The sequence below is a fragment of the Rhamphochromis sp. 'chilingali' genome (genome assembly GCF_963969265.1).
Source record: "Rhamphochromis sp. 'chilingali' genome assembly, chromosome: 20".
Classification (NCBI taxonomy): Eukaryota; Metazoa; Chordata; class Actinopteri; order Cichliformes; family Cichlidae; genus Rhamphochromis; species Rhamphochromis sp. 'chilingali'.
This window is the reverse complement of record NC_137947.1, coordinates 21,297,910-21,322,462: the sequence shown is the minus strand read 5'-3', so window position 1 is coordinate 21,322,462 and position 24,553 is coordinate 21,297,910. Positions and strand designations below refer to the sequence as shown.

The 24,553-nt window shown below is 39.3% G+C and overlaps 2 protein-coding genes and 1 pseudogene across 3 annotated transcripts; 2 read left to right on the top strand and 1 right to left on the bottom strand.

The window, feature by feature from the left end:
- Positions 1-18: 18 nt before the first annotated feature.
- LOC308388504 (uncharacterized protein) lies at positions 19-7,575 on the bottom strand. Its single transcript, XM_080869267.1, has 4 exons — positions 7,327-7,575; positions 6,248-6,446; positions 1,298-1,598; positions 19-1,213 (listed from the first exon to the last, which is right to left on the bottom strand). The coding sequence occupies exons 1-4, from the start codon at positions 7,404-7,406 to the stop codon at positions 807-809; spliced, it is 987 nt and encodes a 328-aa protein (XP_080725393.1). The 5' UTR covers positions 7,407-7,575; the 3' UTR covers positions 19-806.
- Positions 7,576-8,465: 890 nt separating this feature from the next.
- On the top strand, positions 8,466-11,293 carry LOC308388791 (annotated as a pseudogene). Its single transcript has 5 exons — positions 8,466-8,567; positions 10,171-10,320; positions 10,434-10,566; positions 10,853-10,989; positions 11,104-11,293. The product of its transcript is annotated as an uncharacterized misc_RNA (transcript).
- Positions 11,294-12,232: 939 nt separating this feature from the next.
- Positions 12,233-24,524, top strand: p4ha1b (prolyl 4-hydroxylase, alpha polypeptide I b). Its single transcript, XM_080868425.1, has 15 exons — positions 12,233-12,462; positions 15,100-15,182; positions 15,312-15,408; positions 16,222-16,373; positions 16,629-16,766; positions 16,983-17,222; positions 18,565-18,785; positions 18,873-19,049; positions 19,173-19,243; positions 21,003-21,102; positions 21,219-21,272; positions 21,361-21,426; positions 22,457-22,525; positions 22,996-23,092; positions 23,485-24,524. Exons 1-15 carry the CDS (start codon positions 12,449-12,451, stop codon positions 23,553-23,555), a joined length of 1,650 nt encoding a protein of 549 aa, XP_080724551.1. The 5' UTR covers positions 12,233-12,448; the 3' UTR covers positions 23,556-24,524.
- Positions 24,525-24,553: the final 29 nt, after the last annotated feature.

The window sequence follows — 24,553 nt, the reverse complement described above, 5'->3', positions numbered from 1 at the left end:
AAAATGTGAAATACTCAATTACAACAAAAAGAACAGCAGCACTAGAGTGAGTGTTCAGCTCTTTCCACATGTGAACCCCCTTCTCATCTGGCATCTCTGCAGTCAGATTCATTCAAGGGCAACTTTTGTCTGTCTCTGGTTAAGTATTAATTCAGTTAACTAAGCGAATTTAAATTGCTAACTTGTTTTATGATGTTAACTATCTGTGTCAACATTCTGTCATTGTCATCCCTTTTCCTCTGAAAGCTATCAGGGTCATACGAGGACTACTTCTAGGGATGTTCAGCACATCCGCTGATAAGAGCTCTCAGAAATTACTGTCATAAAATAGGAAACGATTCACATTTATTTTGTTTGTTTATTTGTACATAAGAGAAATTCAGCTTGTTGATAGTTGCTTAATACTTCAGCTTCATGTCTGAAAGAAAAATTGTAATGTTTGACCCCTGACGCTTAACTGTTTCATTAATAAATACCTAGCTTGTAAACTATTTTCCATTAGTGCCACTGATTTAGAAAGTGCGAGCAACAGCACTCATGTTGCTCACGCTGCAGAAAGTCACAAGTAGCTAGGGCATGTATTGTCTTAATAACATATTAAAAGAATAAGATAAAAACTTGTGATGACACATAATTACTAACCGTATATCGTTAGTGTGCCACCATAGCCTGCATTTTGTCTTTTATAACTTTGTAATGTGAGTGGATATTGACTGATAAGGGATGAATAAAGCTAGTATCTACAGGTATAACACTTTGGTTAGGGTCAGTGGAGTGCAAGACGACCTACTAAATCTTTTAGTCCTTTACAGAAGCTGAAAAAATGGCTGAACTATGTACCTCACTGAGTGGAGCAGTGCAGCAGCAAGGGGTGAGACACAAAGAGCCACTACACCGACCAGGAAGCTCAGCACCATTCCCAGCAGGAGAATAGCAAGCAGGTATCCATGGAAGAGCAGGCTGCGCCAGTTGGCCTGACTCAACACATGCCAGGGACGCTCTGGGTGCAGACACCACAGGAGGCCCAACACCCAGCTCTGGTTCACCAGCTGTGTATAGTAGATGTCAAAAACAGAGGCTTGGGAATCTGGAGGGTGGCTGCGCTCCATCTCAGACACTTTAGCAAGCCAAGTCAGAGACAGGCTGTGCAGGATTAAAGCCAGAGGTCCATATATATACTCCAGAGGCACAATACTTAAGAGACCCTCAGATGCTGCAGACAGACAGAAAGAGAAAACTAATTAGAGATTCATTTACTCTAATATGTGAAACCCTCATCTGATATCCAAACTTTTACCTGTGATGATCACAGAGGTCCCACTGATGATGAAAGTCAGAGCAGTGATGTGGCTTGCTGGTGGGGATGCCAGCTTCAAGGCAAAACTAAAGGCCACAGTCACCAGGGGCAGCAGAAGCACCATGAGGACGAAGAGGTTGGAAGATGAGCTGCTGGCTCTGGCCCACATGGTCAGCACTGCTTGAATGCTGCTACAGATAGCAGACGGCAGCATCCTCTCACCCAGGGACCTTGAATAACTCCTTAGATGCACCAGATCCAGGGCATGCAGGAGATTTAAGAATAAGAGAGACACCAGAACCTGAAAAGACAGAATATAAAAAAATAAACAATTATCTAACTTTAAAAAAGCCCACATGTGGTTATGTGAATCACTCATTTTTAATGATAGGAACTGGAGGGTCATGTGCCTGGCGGGACTGTCGATCGAGGACGCTGAAGATATCTACCTATTCGGAACCATGATAACAGGGTTCTTGCTGATTGGAGCTGGCTTGGCCCTGACTTATCGGAGAAATAAGAGAGCGGAACCGGCTGTTCAAACCCCCCCAAAGCTGCCCGCTGGAATCGAAGCGACGGGACGAGGCGCGACCTCTCACAACGAACGCAGTGTGGTTAACACCTTGGAGACGCTTACAGCTGCCGTGAAGACTCAAAACAACACCATTGAGCGTATGTTGGGATACATCAAAAAGAGGCCTGCTCAAAATGAGACCCTTGAGCTGGATCACATTGCAGAACGGCTCACTGCAGTTGTGGGGTCTCAGAATCAAAAGAATGATAACACCATGGAACAGAAGTTTGATACCATCATGGGGAGGCTTGCGGCTCTCCAACGGGAGATTGAGAGACCAGTGTCGGAGTGTTAAGAACAGCTTGAAATTCTTCTCTTCTTAGCTGCTCGCATAAAAAGAAAATTGACAACATCAACATGCGGACACCACAGCGCCAGCTGGGGCTGGAACCGAACAAAAACTCCCTGATAACGACTGTGTGATGACTATTCTTCCCATCCCATGCAAGGCCACCTGGATTGGCTAGCAGACTGTTTACTTAGCCTGATAGGGCGAAGGACACTGTCTCAGCTGAACTATGGACACGCACACACATACACTTACACTGGTAAGCACTCACACATTTCCCTTCCCCTTCCAATGCCTTCAATGCTTGTTGCCTCCTGGGAACACGAGGCGGGTCTGGGCCCGCGCTGGAGAGTCGGCGCAGTGGCAGGATGTCTGCTGTGTTGCCTGGGATTACTCCTTATCCCCTACCCAACCCTGTTGCTGGTCACGTGCTCTATAATGTTGTACTGTGGACATTTATGTGCTTTTCTGTGCAGAGGAGTTTTTTTTGTTTCCTGTTCTCATGCTGTCCTCCTGTAGCCCGGCATGAGTAGAGGTCTCTTTTTTTCCTCTTGTACCTTTCCCATTGTAGTGTACGTTTCAGTTCAGTTCAGTTCAGTTCTTTTTATTTCAAAGATATACATTCACCAACATTTCATAAAATCATTCCATACAGTTGTTTGAAAAGGAGTAGGCAGAAGTATATACTTATTTAGCCCTACCCCCTCAGGTTTACATCCTCATCATCTAAATTTGAACAACAAAAACGTATACAATGCCTTCAGCTTAGAACATAACATCTCAAAAAAATATTTTCACATGTTCAACTAAAACTATATTTAGATTTGCTAATTTGCAGAAGAAAATAAACATGAGTTTGACTGCTGTCTTAGGTTAATTGCATTTTCTTCATTCTTATACTTATTTAATATTTCTTTTTTGAGTTTTATTTTAAACTGGTTTATATCACTACTGACCTTTATTTCTTCTTTTAACTCATTCCAGAATTTAACTCCTTTTCAATGTTGTTCTTACTCTTTGTAATTTTAAATTCCACTTCCCTCTAAAATTATACCTCCCTTCTCTTTCTAAGAACCATTTACTTATTTTGATTGGGAGCATCCCTTTCCTTACCTTATATATTATTTGCACTGTTTTAAACTTCACCAGATCCTGGAATTTTATAGCTTGCGTCCTAATAAAGAGTGCATTTGTGTGAGCCCTATACCCCTCCTGATTTATTAGTCTAATGGCCCTTTTCTGCATTATGATTATAGTCTGAATATTACTTTTATATGTATTTCCCCAAACCTCTACACAATAACTCATGTATGGTAATAGCAAAGCACAATATAACATATACAATGTTTTCCTATCCAGAAACTGTTTTACTTTCCCCAAGACAGCAATGCCCCGTGCTAACTTTCCCCTCACATAAGTGATGTGTGATTTCCAACAGGCCTTTTGATCAATGATCACACCAAGAAATTTTATGGCATTAACCCTTTCTAGATATATATTATCGACACAAATTTCAATGTTAATGTTTTTCTTATAGTTTCCGAATAACATAAATTTTGTTTTATTTAAATTTAAGGACAATTTGTTTCTATCAAACCACTTCTTTAATATCTTTAACTCCTGTGTGATCACCTCCAAAACCTGTTGAAATTCCGCACCTGAACAAAGTATATTGGTATCATCTGCAAAAATTACAAACTTTAGTATCTTCGATACTTTACAAATATCATTTATATACATAATAAACATTTTCGAACCTAATACCGATCCTTGAGGTACACCACATTCAATATCCATCATTTTAGATTTAAACTCATTTATTTGTACATATTGCTGTCGATTCATCACATAGCTGTTTATTCAATCCAGTACCACACCCCTGAACCCATATTTTTCCAGTTTGATTTTTAGAATTTCGTGGTCAACAGTATCAAATGCTTTTTTTTAGATCTAGAAAGACTCCAAGTGCATACTTCTTGTTATCCATACATTCTGTTATTTCTTCCATTAAATCCATCAATGCCAAAACTGTTGATCTATTATTTCTAAACCCATACTGGCAATTTGCCAACAAATCATGTTTATCCACAAAGCTATCAAATCTTTTTAGAAATAGTTTTTCCAGTATCTTAGAAAACTGGGAGAGTACCGACACTGGTCTATAATTTGTAAAACAATGCTTTTCACCTGATTTATAAATAGGAATAACTTTTGCAACTTTCATTTTTTGTGGAAAAACCCCTTCCTGGAAAGACAAATTAAAAATATATTGTAGTGGTTTTACAATACCATCAATTACTCTCTTTACCGTTACCATATCAATATCATGACAGTCATTTCAGTGTTTTTTCTGTAATGCAACCGTTCTCTGACTTGTATCCCCATGTGATGTCTGTGTTGTATGTGTAAGGTCGGGGGGCGGGTTCATTCCACTGCAGGGTAACCTGCCACTGCATGTGGCGAATAAATTTTGAACTTGAACTTGAACATTTACTTCAATTCATGTGGCTAAGGCATGTTAACACAAACCGGAATGTGTGAAAGGTAGTAACGTTTACAGCTGAGACTGAGTGAGTGCCTCTTCATCAGCAATTGCCTGCAGGGTCAATTTGGGTCATAATTTCGAACTAGTCCTGACAAAAGGGAACAGAGTTCACATCTACTTAAAAAAATAATAATAATATTTTAAGCAAAAGTCAAACAATGAAAAAGTAATAAAAAAAAATCAATATTTTAATTAATATTGTACAACATCATCATCATTTCTGTTTTTGACAGCACACTTAATCATTTCAATGTTGCCACTTTAGAGCCTGTAAATATTGTGATGGATTTCTATCGAACATGTTAGCAAGTAAATGAGTTAACTGTAGAGATATTAAACACTATTACACTATGAACTAATAGTGAAATAAATGCTTATGTCATTTCATGCTCAAGCAGCTGTAGTTTATTGGGTGGGTAATACATTACAATTAGCCATTCTTTGCACAATAATATTTTACACTCGGGGGCACTTCATTAGTTCAGCTGGTGGTTAATAAGAGCTCAGTCCAACGGAGCAGCTTTAGGATGTGGTGAAACAGGATTGATGTGCGATGTGATCATGTCAATATGAAACAAAATCTCAGAGGACTGTTTCCAGCACCTTGTTGAATCCGTCCAACAAACAATGAAGTCTGGAATGCAAAGGGTAGTCTAGCCTGGTACTAGCAAGGTGTACCTAATGAAGTGTGAGCATATGCTGTTGACTTTTCACTAACACATCCTGATTTCTGCATTCTTGAATTTATGATAAATATGCTGCAACATACCTACACATTTACTATTCTTCTGAAGGACCTCATAAACAAAATGCATATAAAGCGGGTCATATGGATAAGACGTGGACTAAACTCAACCGGTCCTGTGACTCATTTTCAGTTGTTACGGGCAATGTTAGCTTGTGGACCATACTATACTGTGCTATACTGACCATTTAGTCAGTATAGCACCTCTCCTATATATCAGCAGTTGAGGTCAAAGCTGGACACCCAAAAGTTAATTCCACCTTTGTACAGCGTCACACTTGCATCTGAGTTCATTGGGCAATAATTTGGTTAAACATCTATCCTGCACACGTGTTATCAGCAATAACGTCCTTCTGTCACTTCCCTCTACGTCTGCTTTCACCTTTAAACTAGCACAAACAGCAATTACTGATAGAATTTCACTGACCACCACAGCTGACGGCACAAATGATTAACAACAATCCAATGATTAAGCTTACATTTTGAAAGACCATTTGAATGTTTGTTATAACTTCCTACGTTTTTCTTTTGCAATATGTAACTTCATTATTTGCCTTGATGTTGGCAAAGCTATTATAAATGCACCTGTAATTGAAGCAAAAGCAAATACCCTGCGGTCAAGAAACAGAGCTTTGTGTAAACTAAAAAGCATTTGAGTGGCCTCACATGACCTTTTTTCTCACTTATATAAATTACTATTTATACTAATTTGTAAAAAGGTATTTTTGACCTTATCCTTTCTAATCAGAGTTTGGTTGTGTCCAAAAGAAGAAAATCCAAAAGTTGCAGACACCAACCTGGGCAAAGCTGAGGGCCACAGGATACGGGTAGCGATACTGAGGGATAAAAATGGAAGCCACAAAGTTTCTGAGTTTGTCGCCCAGACCATATATCACCACAACCAGCAGGACCAGACTGGCAACCAGGGGCTTCAGCGCATGATGCGCTGAAAGACACCTTACAGCCGAGGCATATCTCGTCCTCCATCTCCCTGAACTGTGCACAAGAGACATAAACCATAAAGTCACACTGATAACAATGAACTTATAAAATGTTTTTTTTTTCTTTTTGTTCTGAGTTTAATGTTTTAAAAAACTTACATTGGAGGATATATAACCTTTCGTTTGCAATGCAAGTTTGCATTTTAAATGCAACTCCTGACTCTTTTATATGGTTCCCAAGATCCAATATATTAGATTAAATTTAAAAAAAACAAAAACAGCAACAACAACAACAAAAACAGCATTATCTTTTATCCAAAAGATGTGTGTTTTTTAAATTTATTTATTTTTGTATTTTATTGCAGGATTTCCCACCTGAAGTCCATGTAGTGAGAGCAAACGTTATTTCCTCTCACAACAACCTAACTTTGCTATTTACGGATGATCTCAAACAGTGTTCTAAACATGTATTGTAGTCGGGACAATCACATCACAATTACATACACTGTCTGATTGTTTTGTTGTTCCTTTTCAGTTGTTTATGTTCTGTGTGGCATGTCCGAAAATCGGTGTCTGCTATTGTAGTTTCCTTGTTAACAGTGCGTCCCTTTTAGACCAGAATATTCTTTTTCAATAAAACTCGTGTCAATTATGAGTCTGTAAATATACGGCATAATAGTAAAAGTCAAATAAATGATAACATAAAGCGCAGAATAAATATGTATTAAATGTAATAAGACCTCAGAGGACTAGTAGGCGCGTTTAGCTTTAACAGCCTATCAGCAGAACTGAAGCCCGATCATAAAAAGTGCTGCTTTAAAACTTAAAAAGAAAAGAAAGACGTATAGACAAACTATAGCAAAACAAATTTAAAAGGAGCGCAACTCATTTTCTTTTCGGGGGAGGAAAAAAAGCGAGAAACGACATCTACTCACCATTTTGTTGTCGTCATAAAGTCATAGTTCATCTTCAACCTCCAAACCAGCCATTCCGTCTGTGTTGCTGTCACTTCCATTCATTCCTACAACAGCCAGTAATAATGCGATTATATCAATAATAATAATTCATCCTCGTAACGGACACGTATCCCGTCCGCCTTTTATTTTGGTATTTAAATAAATATAGACTTGTAACTTCATTCATGCAGTTTGCTTGAGGTGAAGTAGTACCCTTTGCACCTCCTGCTTTGGCAACTGTTTGTGACATTCCTCTCCGGCTTTTCGTTGGCTAACGACCACATGACCGCCTGTGCAAGGGTGAATTTGAATAAACAGATTCATTAAACTGGGAGGATGCCGCTCTGTACCCTGCTTCTCAGAGTCTATCTGCTGCACTGTGCGCTCTGGGGTTCTTATAACTGTATTGCTATAAACACTAATATGTCTTAAACCATAAATGTTTTATGGTTTAAATGTGTGAAAACTGCTCACATATTCTTCAATGACTTTCAGCAAAGTCATCCTGTTGGTGCTAAATGACTCAAGAGTACACCAGGGGGAAGTCAAACACACCACCTTTTCTCAGTCCACTGTTTCTTTCATTAAAGTAATATAATAGCTGGGTAATTTGTTACTTTTGAAATGAAAACATTACATAAAACATATCCATTATCCCTCCTCTTCACATGCCCAGCATCCCAACCTTCCCTCTCTAACTTTGGCTCTAAAGTGCTCAAAGTGAGCTGTGCCTCTCATGTACTCGTTTCCTTATCTGTCCTGGTCACACCATGCAAACATCTTCAGCTCTGTCACCTCCAGATCAGCCTCCTGTCTTATTGTCACCTTCACCAAACTATACATGATAGCAGGCCTCACTACCATCTGAACCTTCTCTTTTACGCTTGCTGCCATCATTCTGTCTCTAATACTTGTCTTCACCCACGCCATGCTGGTCTCCTAAAAGTGGTCTCAAGACCGGTCTTGGTTTAGGCGGTCTTGACTATAAGTCTACTCTACTCCTCGCAGCTGTCACACATGTTTTCTCTCATTCATACACATTCCTTCATTTCCTCTTTTCTTTCTTCCAACTGTCCTGGTTCTCTTCTGTCTATTCTCTACTCTTACTACATATCCCAATGACATCTATGAAGAGTCCACGGAGACTCGTGGAGGACCTCATCTGTCAGTCCGTCCATCACCACCACCACAAACAAGGGGGCTCAGAGCAGATCCCTGGTGTGATTCCACCTCCACCGTGAACCCATCCATCGCTCCTGCTGCACACCTCACCACTTTCTCTCTGTCCTTATGCATACTACGTATTTCTCTGACACTGACTTCCTCATTCAGCAACCAAGTTTCTCTCATCACCATATTATGATCCACAAAGACACAGTGCACCTCCGTCTGACTTTGTCTGTACTTCTCTACCAGCACTCGCAAAGCAAACCCTCACTTCCTCCTTACTAATCCTCTTATACATAGTAATGGAAACAAAAATGCTGCAGTACCACAGCTGACAGACTGTGGTATTGACACATGACAGAAAATGGTCTCTTTCAGTTAAAGTTTGTGTTCTAGCTGTAGTTCTTATAATAATCATTGCTCTGCAAACGGGTACAATACACTGCATGTGGGAAAAAAGAAGCCATCAGGGAAAACTTTAAATGAAATAATAAACATAAAAGAGCTTGATGTATCTTCAATACAGGACAAAGGGTGAGAGGTGGAGAGGCAGTGGCTGAGGTGAAAGTGAAGAGGGAGGAGATTCATATATTACTATGTTACTGTGTTTCCAAGACCACCAGCTGAATTAAGGGCAAGCCTGAAGCAGCGTTGAGAGAGGATTTGTAGCAGCTCTTGTTGGGCTTTTTGAGAGAAATTTGCTGATGTTTATTTGTGTGTGTGTGTGTGTGTGCGTGCGTGCGTGCGTGCGTGCGTGCGTGCGTGCGTGTGTAGGATGTTCTTCTAGTTAAGGGCTAGAGGGAACAGCTCATGCATTTGCCAAATAACTTAAAGGAAATAGTTGTAGGACCGTCCGGGTAAATGCTGTTGTGTCTGTGTTTGAGCTGTTCTTTTTCCAGGGTATAATATCTTTAAGGTCTTTATAAAAAAGTGTAACCTCCTAAGGTACTTTAACCAAATATTAGTGGGGGAGTATGTATATGTTTGAGGTTGTATATATACTTTTGAGCCCATCTGGATTAGAAAATCAAAAATAAATTTCAATTTGAGGACTTAATTTTTTTTTAAGTCTCTCTATTCTTAAATAAAGATGTATGCTGTAAAATCTTTCCACCCTGAAAAAAAAAAACAAGACTTCAAAGAAATCATTAAACAGTGTTGGATCAGGTGACCCTGAATCCTCCATTAGTCGTGCTGCGTTTGGACTAGGCTGCTTGGGGATTCCCATAATGCATTGAGTGTTTCTTCCTTAGTCACATTTTTGGTTTGTTCACATATGTGTTCATACACCTCCCCTCATTTAATTATTAATTATAACTAATCCCTGACACTCTCTTCCACAGCATGTCATTAGTCCTGTCTTCCTCCCCTCACCCCTAACCAGTCATGGCCATGGCAGATAGCCACCCCATCTTCCAAAAAGGATTTTTTTTTCTCCTTTCCATAGTCACCAAAGTGCTTTCTTGTGGGATTTCTTATGATTGTTTTCTTTGTATTATTGTTGTGAATTAGCGCTGTGAATTGAATCTCCAACAGAGAGGGTAACTGTACAGACAGTAACCATTCCTCCATCACACCTATCTGGAACAAAAGTAAAACAGGTATATTTATTGCCAGTTCTCTCTGCATGTAGACACTGTAGTCTTTCTATTTCAGTGTGTGAGCCAGAGACCGTGCTGGCTCCTGCTCTTCCAGGAACAGTTTGTGTTGAGTGAGCAACTTTACAATCTTCTGAATGCAGTGGGTGACCAGCCCGCTTTGCATGACCCCTACTATAGTCTTATCCTTGACTGATGCAGTGCAACAGTTAATTAAGAGAATTTTCATTTTAAAGATAAACATGCTAATCTTAAAGATTAACATGGAATAAAGTAATACATAATAATTATGTCTTTATTATGAATAAATATGAGTATTAGGTATAAGGAGCCATTTGGTGATGAAGAGGATGCTGTGATAGTGATACACCTTGAGCTGGGCTGTTTAATCAGCTGCATAGAGCTGCAGAAATATTCCACAATACTACTGTATGCGGAGAATGATGTAGCCCAGGTCACACATGCACATATATACTTTTGCTTATTGTAGCAGTATGGCATTCTAGATGGGAATGTCAAGACTGTATTTGCTAGGCATCAGCATGTTTGTAAAATTAGTGTGAATAGGTTTATTTTGATACCATTGTTTTGAGCTACAGCCTTATTGAATTACCAAGAAAGCCATATATTTATGATGAGGTAAACTTGCTTGTCTCTTTGAATTATGCTGACTGTATCTAGCTGAATCTGCATTTTTGTCTCAAGGTTTCTCACTGCATATTTCAGTGGGTGGTGTAAAGGTCAGGGCCAACTCCCCAGACCTCCAATCCTGATTTTTTTTTTACAGCTCAGTGCTTTAGAAATGGACCTTGTCATCATGCTGGGAGAATTCTCAGCTTTACATGCCCGTTACCCTTTCCTCTGCATGAACCTGAAAGCCAAGCCCCCACTGCGATCCTGGAGGATCGAATTATCAAGAATCTAGATATCACACATGTAGTCAACACCACTGCCGACAGTCCTAATGCTATTTTAATCACTATGCTACTAGAACCTGGTGGAGGCACTGCCACTGACATCCAGCTTCATTAACACTGCACTTAAGTCTGAGCCTGGTCCACTGCAGTTTCAAAGAAAAAAGGGAATGCACAGCCCCCAATGTGAACTTCCTGCATCAGATACTGACTTATGAGGAGCAGCTGTTTGGGAGCAGACTTACCGACTTGGACGACATCTGTTGATGACTGCGGGGAAAATGGGAACGGAAAGCAGTATACTTTTTTTTCTTCTTAAGTGGAGACTGAGAAGCTGCAGGGAAAACACTCGATCTCGGTTCACTATCCAAGTCCTCACTCTAAGCTGTCATATTTCAGATTATACAGATGTTGAATTTGTAACCTCTGTAAGCCTCAGTATAACACTTGTGACATTTTGCTTGGTGACAGTTGATAGAACATGTACATTAATAAGGAAATTTTATTTAACTTTACATAAGAAAGGTTTATTATCTTCAGTTTCACTCAGTGATGTAATGATGTGCTGATACTGAGATACTACCTGTTTTGCAGCGTTGCTCATGTGGATATCTAAGATGACAAAGGCTTGCAAATAGCCAGTTTATCACAGACATATACAGTCTGTAGTGTTTACACTGGGCATTTCAGTTGAGACATAATGCAGTTAACAATTTGCCCCTCTGCGCGCGCGCGCACACACACACACACACACACACACACACACACACACACACACACACACACACACACACACACACACACACACACACACACACACACGTAGCTCCACCCTGTTGAATTCAGCTGAATGCAGAAGGAATTCACTCCCTACCATCCCACACTTTTTTTTTCTTTTTGTGAAGCTAGTAAGAATAATTTTTCTGGAATGTGGGAGGAAGATGATGAAAAATGTCTGTTCGTTCAATGTAAACGTTACAAAACTACACAAAACATCTGTTGAATGGAGATGATGGGCCCGGAGTGCAGATGCATACATGCAAAGTTGAGCACATAGGTTTTAGAGAAAGAGGAGAAAGAAAATATCTATCGGCAGTCTTTTAACACGTGGCATGTGACCTCACTGGAACGATTTCCACATTAAACACCAAAATACTCATCCTCGGTCGTGTCGGTACGGGTCAACACTATTACAGGCACCTCCCCTAAGTTTTCAGAAGCAGAGAGTGTATGCATGTGAGTCTGCACGTAGCATCGAGCCCCATCCTTTTAGAAATACAGCCCGAACCACCAGATAGCCAATAGTACACCGAATCATCACAGACAGGAAGAGCCACCGGACCGAGTCTCCAACTTCAGACCGTTAACTTCACTGAATCGGTGTGGGCTTCAGGGAGAGACCCCGACGGCTTCTGCTACAGGATGCTCTCGATTAGGTGACTATCGACCCCTTGAGTGAGATAAGAAATGTAGGCTTATCTAGAAAATGTGTTTACATTTCAGATAGTCACCAGTTTACAGATTACGTCTTTTCACAGTGTTTGTCGCTGTTACCAACAGCAACCGTTGTTTGCTGTGCGAGCTTTGAGCTAGCGGCAATGAAAAGTAGAACAAAAGTAAGCCAAGTTTTAGGTTTCTGTGTTGTGGGTCAAAACAAAGATTATACTACTAAACTAAGCAGGAGGCAATGAGATGACCTGAACCAGTTAGTTAAACTAGAAAATAGCAAGAAAAGAAAACGTAACCTGGCTTTTCCCTGTGAAACTTTAGCTAGCTTTAGTTTTCCGGCATTCCAGCGCAATGCAGCGTGGGATGCTTCTGCCGTCATATTGCTTTATGCCTCATTTAACAGCCTCTATACATTTTATTTGTTAATGGCAAACATTTTTCACATTTAGTCTGTCATATTTCATAGTGACAAGGAGATAAAATGTCATATCGAGCTACAAACTTTGTTTATATGTAACTCCCCAAAAAACACCAACCAAGAAGTAAAAGCCTTCCTGCTGCAGTTCAGTCTGCAGCTTTCATTGACTGAGTTTTGCAGGTAATATCAGACTCTCCATCGGGCAGTGTGCAGTCTTCACACAGGAGGGAGTGGCGAAGACGTGGCAGTCCTCTTCCATGCACGTCCAGTGCTATCTGACTCCATAGCTGGAAAACTTGGAGACATTTTGTGCGATGAAGGAAGTTTCTCAGGGCAGACTCTCAAAAATAAAATTGTTTTTGTCAGGAGCAGGTTTAAACTTGGTATAACGTATTGCGAAGCCAGTTAGGCTATTAAAATTGTGCTTTTTTTGTCTGGGTGTTGTTCGTTTCATTACGTCCCCCCCCCCTGTATTTATCTTAAATATTCCTTATGTATACTATGGATTAGTTATATTCTCATCATAACAGGTAAATAAGTTTTAGAGGTTTTTGGGTTTTTTTGTTTTTGTTTTTAAGGTACTAAATATGCACCAACATCTAATTCTAGATGTCTAAGGATTTCGAGCTCTTTCTTTTAACACTTTTTTAACACTTATTTCACTCTCATTGTGGCTGTTGCTGCTGCCTGGTACAACGTTTACAGCCCTATAGCTGAAAGTTGATTAGGAAAGCAGGAAGTGGTACAAGTGACATGACAGGATAAAGGCAAGTAAACTAGCAAATTGCTTTATCACATGACTTTATGGATTTATATCCATCCAAGGAATTTTTAAGGGTGGATACTTTTGAGGAAACGCGAACCCTGTGGTCCAACCAAAAGGAGTTGCCTTTTAGATTACACATGAACTGGTTTCTAGGTCAGTAAGACTTTGTTTTTATTCTTAGTTTTTTTTAAATATGGGATGTACCAACATGCTTATTAACACAATCACCTCCTTTCACTTCCATGTGTGGCATGACCAGAACACTTGGTTTGAAATTAGAAATGTTCAATATACAGCTATCATTTTTGCATCACACTTAACTGAGTGTGAAAGAAAATTGTAGTAATTACCCTTCCTGGGTACAATAATTGCATTCTTCAAAACTTTTATCTTGGAAATCAGAAAGTGTAAGAGGCTGTTTATGGCTTTTAAGTGGCAGCACACATTATGCAGTTGCAGAAGTAGCTTGGTAGCAGTAGAGGATAATGGTAAGTTGTGTCTTGCTTCAGGTTTTTTTTTCCACCCTCTCTGCTTCCTTCTGCTGACCTAAATTGAAATCTCATATGAAGTCACTCTATTTTTTATTCTCATTCAAGACTTGCCCTTGTGGCAGAGTCGAACCTGCCTCAGCCTGCTGCTGGCTTACACTGAATAGTTTATGTACGCTTCATGATCTTCATTTTGCCTGTGCGCTTATGGGTGTGTGTGTGTGTATTTGTGTTTACACTATATTTATAACAAACCATCTCACTTGGTCAAGCAGCAGGCGTTTTATAATGTGGGGGATTTTTGGTCTTGATTCTTTTGGCTTAATTTCTTTCCAAAACTTTTGTCCAAGTCTGCTCTCTTGCTATTTTTCTTTTGAAAAACAAAAAGCCAAAATGTGATGTGCCACTGGCCAACATGGTTCGGTTTGGGTATATTTACAGTCTTAGTAGTTTGGAATTTTTTAGTACATTCTTGAGATAAATAAGTGATCTAATTTGATGTCAATCATGGCATGTGGCATGTTGTGGACATCCCAGAATATTTAAAAGTAAAATTCTTGCACATTTGCTCTGAATTTCTGTTATGTGGGTAAGAAAAAAAATTAGCACCACAGTAAAATTTGCGTGGTACTTCTTTATACTATTTGAAGTATAAAGAAGTGCATGTGAGAATGCACAATGGAGTCATGCATTCTCCTGTAATTTGTGGCTGCAAGAAACAAAAGATCACAGTGCTGCCTGTCCCAGGCCTAACTGCCAGCCTCAAAGCTAAACCAGAGATATTTTAGTAGTGTGTCTGGTTTAGCTCTTTAATTATATGACTAGAATAAATTGGATTATGGTGATACCTTGTCATAGAAATTAAAATGTCTTCAAAATAGGTAGGTCATTCACTGACTCTTTTAATCTGCATGTTTTATTAATTTAATGCTCTTCTCTCACTCTTTATCAGAATGGAGCTGCCGTGTTACTGTTTATTGCTGCTGAGCTGCCTGCAGTCGCTCTCAGCCCACGCTGACTTCTTCACTTCTACAGGTAAAAGACTTGTGTTATGTTACTACACAGACACAAGGCCAAGAAATTTTAAAGCTCGTACTAATTTTATAAGATTAGTATAGTTTATCATTTCAGTGTTTGCAATTAATATGTGTTTGTTTCTTTCAGGCCAGATGACAGATCTGTTGTACACAGAAAAAGATCTCGTCACCTCTTTGAAGGACTACATCAGAGCAGAGGAGAGCAAACTAGAGCAGATCAAACGGTGAGTTTGTCAACTCCTGGGTGTGATTTGCTGCTGGGGGCATTTCTCCCTTCTCGTCGTCATGTCCTTGCATCTGCTAAATTATTTTTATCCCAGTGCCAGAGTCAACCAAGCACCGCAATCGCTAGCTAAAATAGAGAGAAATAAAAAGGATACGGAGTGCAGAAACATTCCAACTGTGTTAACCACATGTCTGATCATTTCCATCAGAATCCCCTACAAAGATGAGATATGCAGCTTCTTATTTCAACTTTCTTAACTACAGTTATGTACCGGGGCAGCTGACTCACATCGCACAGTTAGAAAACTTTGATATGGAGGAGTGGGTCTCTGAATTAATGTTACCTGCACAGTTAGTTGGTGTTGCAACTGGTACAGCTGCTGTGTGGAGAAGCCACACTCCTGTATGAAAAGATCAACCCTAACCTGACCCTCATTCACTGGATGAAGTTAGGACCTGTGATCCGTGATGCTTTAGGACACATTACAGAGCTGAGTCAGCAGTAAACGAGGATTTAATTCTGACAGGTTTATTGTTTATTGGGTTTATTGTTGCTTATTGGATTTGGATGATAATATTGATTGATAATGACTGATAATATAGCTTGATAATTGATAATATATACAGCTATCAACTTCATTTAAAAAAATAATTTGCAAGTGTCTATAAACATTGTGGTTAGCTCCATGTTTAATTTCTGAAGTTGCTTTCCTAAAACTCCATAAATATTATATATGACAGCCGTAATAATAGGTAGCTTGCTTACAAGTGTAATCAACACACTTTAATCCATATTACCTTTTTTGTGATAGGTGGGCTGAAAAATTGGATTCCTTGACAGTTACTGCCACGCAGGACCCTGAAGGCTTTCTGGGACACCCTGTGAATGCCTTCAAACTGGTGAAGAGGTTGAACACAGAGTGGGGGGACCTGGAGAGTCTTGTGCTCCGTGACACCACTGGAGGTATGAACAGTAAAGCCCAGGTTCAAATAATAACACTGTAATATTTGGTTTTATAAATGAGTGGTAAAAACTTGCAGAAAAAGTGCAACACAGAAGTACACTAAAACATTGACTTGTTTGTTTTAGGTGTATGTGGATGGATGAAACTCCCATCTAACTGTTCACCTCATGAAATTTTAAGAGAAAGTGTTAAATGTCACTTTGAGTGATTAATGTGCCCACACATAGAATACTTTATCGTGCCATTTTTCTCAGGATTTATTTCCAACCTGACCATCCAGAGACAGCACTTCCCAAATGACGAGGACCAGACCGGAGCTGCCAAAGCTCTCATCCGGTTACAAGACACTTACAGACTTGATGCCAACACAATCTCTACGGGAAACTTACCTGGTAAAATCCTCCGAACAGTTGCATGTCACACATAAATGGCATGAGTTCACATGCCCATGGGCCTATTTGTTCATTAAGGATTCAATGTACAGATATAAAGACAAAGTGACTGCCACGAAAGTCACAATAAATGTCAGACTATGTGAGTTTTTTGGGGGAAGGGTTTGATTGTTTTCTGATTTCTTTTCCCCCCCTCCTGTGTGTACTCCTAACTAGGAGTGAAATACAAGAGCCACATGACAGCAGAGGACTGTTTTGAGCTGGGGAAAATTGCCTACTCCGATGCCGATTACTACCACACAGAGCTGTGGATGGCCCAGGCCCTGAAACAGCTCGATGAGGGAGAGGAGTCCACTTTAGATAAGGTGACAGTGATCGACTACCTCAGCTACGCCATTTACCAGCAGGGGGAGATGGAGCGTGCAATGGAGTATACAAAGAGGTTGATTGAACTGGGTGAGTCTCTTCATATTCTAAAGAATTAAGAAGTAAGACTGTAATAGTGTGGAACTTGCTTTAATTTGGCCAAACAAAATAAATTATTGTTGGGTATTTTAAGCAAGGTTTAGACTGAAGGACAGACTAAACAGAGGTGAGGCACAGGTCAACATTTCCGAGCCAGACAGACATAAACAGTTCAGGCAGTTGCTATGTTGGGGCATAACATCTGTGCTGTAACAAATCTGTGGGGTCTTGTCTCAAAATGCTGCTGTTTGTACCAGCAAAACAGTTATCTGTATAGCACAATTCACAGAGCGGTGAAATCTATTTTTTAAAAATGACCGGGTATTGCTTTTTTTTAGAGACTTTGTCACTTGTCCCCTTTTATTTATTGACGTTACGGATTAACCAGGAATAAGAGAGGATTTCAGTGTGTCCAGGTACAGTTTAAACCACTGCCAGACTTTCCAAAGCAGTGTTAATGTCAATTTTATTGATATTTTTATTATATTATATTTATATATTTATATTATATTTTACACATAAACTCAGTGTGCTTAACATAAAATATAAAAACATTAAAAACCCATGTAAGTCTGCAATGCCTTAAGGCTTGTAAAAACAAAAAAACTAAACTGTACAAAGGAATAACATGCATGGTAACATACACACAGACAAGCACGTACACAAAAGTGTTATTAAGTGTAAGTGTGTGAGAAAAATAAAGGTTTTATGTTAAGTTAAGTTTGTTTTTGAATGTAGACATGATTGTAATTGACCTCAGATGAATAGGAAGCTTGTTCCAAAGAACAGAGCAACAGAAACTGAAAGCACCCTCAGCACACTTAGATCGAATTCTGGGGACAGTTAAAAGATCTGCACCTGATGACTTGAGAGGTCTTATTGGGTTATAGACACCCAGCAAGTGAGAGATGTACTTGTGTGTGTGTGTGGGGGGGGTGGGGGGGGCAAATCACTGAGTACGTTATGAACTAGTAGAAGGATTTAAAACAATCAAAGCTCAAAACCAATAGAGTGCGAAATAGCTTCTGTCCAAGAAAGTGACACTGTCGGCTATCAGTTTAGCAGTAGTAAACAGTCCCCTTGCTGTTATTTTGAAAGTTATGTTGCTTCCTGGGCCATGTCCTGCTAAAAGGGTGCCAAAGCACCCGAAGGACATTGTCCCAATGGATTGCAATGTCTCAGACTGCAGCTTTTGACAGTAGTCCTCCATCTGAGTTGAAGTCATCATTACTGACTGATGGCGTATATTTGTCATGTTAGAAGCGATGTTGTTTTAGTTTGCATTGCTGCTTGTAATCACCACTGATGTTTTCTCCTGGTTTTTCACACATAGACCCAGAGCACCCGCGTGGCAAGAGCAACCTGAAGTACTTTGAGTTTCAGTTGGAGAAGCAAAAAAAGGCTGCAGAGGAAGAAGCTCCAAAACAGAAGGAGCGCGAGAAAAGAGAAACAGCTGAAAAGAAGAAGAAGCAGAAGAAGTCCAAAAAGGCTTTCTCTCTGATCCCAGAAAGGGAGAAATATGAGATGCTTTGCCGTGGAGAGGGTATCAAAATGGTGAGGAAGAGCTGAAAGCAATTTATAACTTGCATACTGCAGCTCAGTTTTAACTTTTTGTGTGCTCTTTTCTTTTCTCTAAATCAGACGCCTCGTAGGCAGAGCAGGTTGTTCTGTCGTTACTACGATAACAATCGTAACCCCAGTTTACTGCTGGCGCCCGTCAAACAGCAGGATGAGTGGGACCGCCCCTACATTGTTCGCTACCTTGACATCATCTCTGATGCAGAAATTGAGAGAATCAAGCAGCTGGCAAAACCACGAGTAAGCAGTTCAGATTTTAGGATTTCATAGGTGGTTTGGGATGGCAAAGGATGGGAGGTCAAAGCTGTTATTAGCAACGCATACTTTAATATCTTTATGTGTTTATCTGTGTGTGCTTCACAGCTACGCAGGGCAACCATCTCCAACCCCATCACAGGAGTGCTGGAGACAGCTTCTTACAGGATCAGTAAAAGGTAAGACAGAGCATGATGATGAGGAGGAGAAAATCTTATTTTCCCCTTTAATAACTGAGCTCACGTCTTCTTCTGTACTCCCGTCTGATCACAGCTGCATGTTTCTGCCCCTCATAAAGGCCATCCTAAAGGCTCTTGAGCTGAAGCACTCTCTCCTGCTGAAAATACGTTTTCTAAAAATAAAGAAACATCTGTAGCTTTTTCCCCCCAAATAATCCTAAATGAAAGGGAAATGCTAAATTACTAACGCGACTGAATATGTAGCTATTTGTGGACGAGTTGGATTATCCAACTCTTTTTTGAGGACCTTTTTATGGGTCTGTTTCTGCTCAAGTGTCTGCTCCACGGAGGTAACACATGAAGGTAGCAGAGGGGAAAGATATTACTCTTTTACTAGTTGATACTAACATTATTTCTTTTGTGAGCTGCCTTTTCTTTCCCTCTTTTCCTCCTTATTATGTTTTGTCCGTCCTTGTGCATGTGTGCTTCCGCAGTCCATTTTCCTTCCTTCTTTGATACTGCTCTTCCTGCTTCTACGTGTCCTGCTGTTGGAAATGCTGTAGTTAACGGGAGCTGTGGTGACTGAACCCCATTCAAGGAAAATCCCTGTGAGGTAAGGGGTCAAAGATCACTTGGAAGGACTCTCTCCCTTCCCCTGCTCATTTGACTTCATATCTATACCAGGCTACCTGAGTTTTGGACCTGAGCTGGATTTTTATGTCCCATAGCATTGTTTGGAAATCACTTTCCAATACAAGGCCATTTTTCTGTAGTTCTATATTTTGTACAAGATCTGTTTTAAAAAAGAGACATTGTGAAACATCAAAGGCCTATGTAGTGCAGATAAATGACCGTTCAATTTTTATAGATGCCTTGCTCACTGTTTTAAATTCAAATTTAAATCCCATCCTAAAAATAGCACGTTAGCAGCCCACCAAAACCCCATGCTTTCTTTGGTTTTACTGCAGTTGGTAATTAATGTGTGTGGGTGTCAGGGTGTGGTGTTTCTTTTAAAGTTTTGTATGCATGCATGACAGCCGGCACGTCTTTCTAACTTGAGTGAACTTGAGGTAACAGACAGATGGAAGAAATCAGAACAGTTTGAACTCCATTTAAACGACTGCAAGAGACTTAAGGAAATAATCCACTGGCTCATGCTTCATTCAATATCCATTTATAAAATATGACCTATCAGTACAAACTGAATGAAAAAAGATGACACACACAGACACACGTGTTAATGCTGATCTGCAGGCATTCTTAAAAACATGATGAAGAAGCTATATGGGCGAAGAATCATCTCACTGCCTTTGTAACGTCTTTAAAAAACTTGTTTTCCTCAACCCACATTAGAGTGTGTTGGAATTGTCTCTCACATAATGGCAACTGCAAGTTCGTGTTAAGAGGATGGACATTTTTATTTTGTTTTTAGTGGATATTATGGCCAGAAAAAAATATTTTATCTAGTCCTAAACCACACTATAGAAATATCTTCAAAGATATTCATTAGATATTGTAAAGCTGGATATTGTTCCCATTTTCCATTCCCTCTGCAACTCTACTTTGCTTCTGTATCCTAATATTGCCATTTACAAACTCACGTTGGTTTTTGTTGGCTTTTGATTCCAAGTTTCCTGCGTAGCATGCCTCTCAGACACTTTTTACAGAAGCATCTAGTGGATAAAATGTGTGCCTTACTGAAATATGTTTCCCATGCTGTTTCATTCTCAGTTTCTCTGTGTTCCCTTCTATATTCTAGTGCTTGGCTCACTGAATATGATGATCCAATGATTGAAATGATCAATAAAAGAATTGAAGGTTTCACCGGGCTTGAAATGGACACTGCAGAAGAGTTACAGGTAAAAAAGTTATTTCAAAACCAACAAAAAACTGTACATGACCACCAAATGAAGCAAACAAGTTTCCCTGTTTCCTCTGTTAGAAACTGATTTTTTTTACATGTATTTGTCTGCAGGTTGCAAATTATGGTGTTGGAGGTCAATACGAACCTCACTTTGACTTTGGAAGGGTACGTTCTTTTTCTGTTTGCCACAGTTAATGTACTGCTGCATTAATGTGGTAGGATGTTTAACATGGTATTGGTTATCTCCGTACAGAAAGATGAGCCAGATGCCTTTAAAGAGCTGGGAACTGGGAATCGTATTGCAACGTGGCTTTTCTATGTGAGTGATCACCCCTTTGGACCAGCATTAACCTTCTTTTATTTATTGAAGTTTGATTTTTACTATACTAATTGCCTATGCTGGTACTGAAATTAATTTAGCAGTCAGTGACACAGTCATTGTTATAATTAAAGTAGACATTGTTGACTTATAAGTCTGCATATTTGATAATACTGAGAAAACTATCGTATTAAGTTTCAGTATACAAATTTAGAATGAACCCTGTCACTGCACATAGTGCTAGCAAAGGGCTAGCATAGTATCGGGGGCTAGCTGTCATCTGTGACTATGGGCTTTAGTGTCTTTGCTGTGATAGGACAAAATTTACTCTGCTGATGTGATAAGAGAAACAATAGCATCTAAATTCTCAATTCAAATACAGTACGTTCAGTATTATTACTTAATCGTAAAGTCATGTGACTCCTCACCTTGAAACAGTGTCACAAAGCATTTACATGAGTGAGGGGCCATGCTTGTTAGTCATGAGGAACACGGGTAAATTTGGAAACAGGAGGATTTTATTTTACTCAAAAAATGCACAAAACTATTAACAAAAATTATATTTGAAATAAGTTCTAGGAACCTCAGCAAAAGAGGTCAAATAATCTGAACTCAAATCAGACTCAGAAATTAAAAAACGGACTAATAAAATGAACTAACTGCTTAAACAAAACCAAACACAACTGAGCAGAAATTGACTCAGCATGCAGGAAACAAATGGAAACTTAAGTCTTGGCTGATCACACCAACTTAGACACACTGGGAAGCAAAATAAATAATGATCTGTTATTGATCTGTTATCCAGAGAAACCACATACTGTAGCAGCTAATTTAACAGCTACTTCAGCATAAATAATACATTGAACATAAGATTAAACACATTAACAGTGTTTACTTTACAAAAGTTAATTAAATCTGCATACTACACACAAGAACTATTCTATCTTCAACTTCATTTTATATGAAACTAAGGATCTCATATAAGTTGTTTAAATTACACTGCTGGATTTTTCTTCTGTCTCTGTTGTAGATGAGTGACGTAGCAGCAGGTGGAGCCACAGTATTCCCAGATGTTGGTGCAGCAGTTTGGCCTCAAAAGGTAAATGTTGATATTACTCCTCTTATAAATGTCCATTAATATTGGTTTTCCAGCTAATCCTATTATGTAACAAACTGAAGGATTTTGTAAAAAAGGTCACAGATGTCCATAATAAAGTACACACCGTACATAATAAAAGAGAAAAATATACTTATTCAAGCACTTTTTCTCTCCAAAACACATTTTATTAATGGTAAAGGAGCGTTTTCATCCAATATAAGCTCATTTAGCGGAAATAACTGCCAATTTGTTCATAAAAGGATTCTTTCATGTGCCCCCATGCTCTTATAATGTTTTTAACTGCCATTTTAACAATCCCAGTATAGCAAGAGAACACATGTATTTAAATTTTGCTTTATTTATCATTTCACTTCTGAGAAATCTGTTGCAAGTACTTTAGGAAACCAAGTCTTGGCTCTCTGAGATGATGTGCAGAACTACTTAACCATTGGTGCCTGTTTGTTTTCCAGGGTACTGCAGTGTTCTGGTACAATTTGTTTGCCAGCGGGGAGGGAGACTACAGCACTCGACATGCAGCTTGTCCAGTGTTGGTGGGCAACAAGTGGGGTGAGTTTGATTGTTCTTGTTGGCTATAAAGCCGTCTACCTGAGTAAGCATTGTATAAAAGAATAGTGCTTGATTTGAGGACTTGGGGATTTTGGATGATTTTGAGACACCAACACAAGGCCCAACTTCTGTTGAGCCTGTGTCCTCCACCTCCCTCAACTCTATTTACACTTTTAAACATTAAAATTATATTTAACAATTAAGACAATGCAATTTAAAAAGTCTGAAAAAGACATTTTAGTGTCAATCACTGCTTGATTAATAATGTTACTACACTGGCCAAAATAATTGTGATTTTACAGATGTTTTACATATTTAAATGTGTGAGTGTGTGTGTGTGTAAGACTCGGTTTATGATTAATCTATCTGTGTATTTTTCTTTCCATCATCAGTATCAAACAAGTGGATTCATGAAAGAGGCCAGGAGTGGAGGCGACCTTGTGGCCTAAGTGAATCTGAATGATTGTCCTCATCACCTTCGTGGCCCTCTCTTCCCCTCCTTGTGAAACACCCAGGACTAAAGAACTGTGCTGCAGATCACAGCGTGATGATGGATACACATGGATACAAAGAGTCTAAATGGCTCACCTCCTTTCTATAAACACTGACTTGTGTTTTTTCTTTCCTCTCGCTCTCCACTTGTTAGTCAGTTTCAAAGACTGTTTTGGTTAATGTCAAACTCCTGGACTGTATTGGCATTAAGGTGCCAAGGTGACATGTTCATAAGGTTTTGTTGGATGGTTTTGAGAAACACTTGAGCCCCTTTGTTTGCACTCTGAATGAACCTTAGAAAATACTAAACTGCATCAGAGATGTTTGTCTTTTCTGACAAGTCAGTTTATGTTCAGGCTGAGCTTTCCCTGGGAAACACTCCAAAGAATTGAAAATTATGACCATAATCTAGGATTGTGGGGGGTTTTTTGGTGGAAAAATAAACACTTTATTTCCTGTAAGCTGTGTAAAGATCCAGAAGTGGTTTTAGTTTCTTGCAGTCTATGCAGTACATTATCACATGTTGCTGATCTGCCTAAATGCCACTGTTTATCACTCATTGTTGCAAAATGTAGTGTGCACACATGCATGGGTACACTTACAGAGAGGTGCATACACCCCGATACTGCATAACATTAATTTGATATTTATGTGTTTTTCCTGGATTTAATCCTCATTGTGTTAGTGTTATGTGAGGGGGGAAAACAAGCACTACATTTTCCCATAACGGAGTCAAATAGTGATTCTTTAGAGTAGGTTTGGAAGAGTGTGACCAATACTTTCAGTGTATATAATGTGTTGGGGTTTTTTTAAGAAAGAGGCATTTTATTTATATGTCCTAAAAACAAGTTTATGTTGTTTATGCTTTAAATGGAAAAAAACAATGCATTTTTCTTTTCTACAATAAACTACGTTACAATAAATAAGATGATCAACTGTCCTTCTGCAGTGTGTGATGGGATTTTTTTT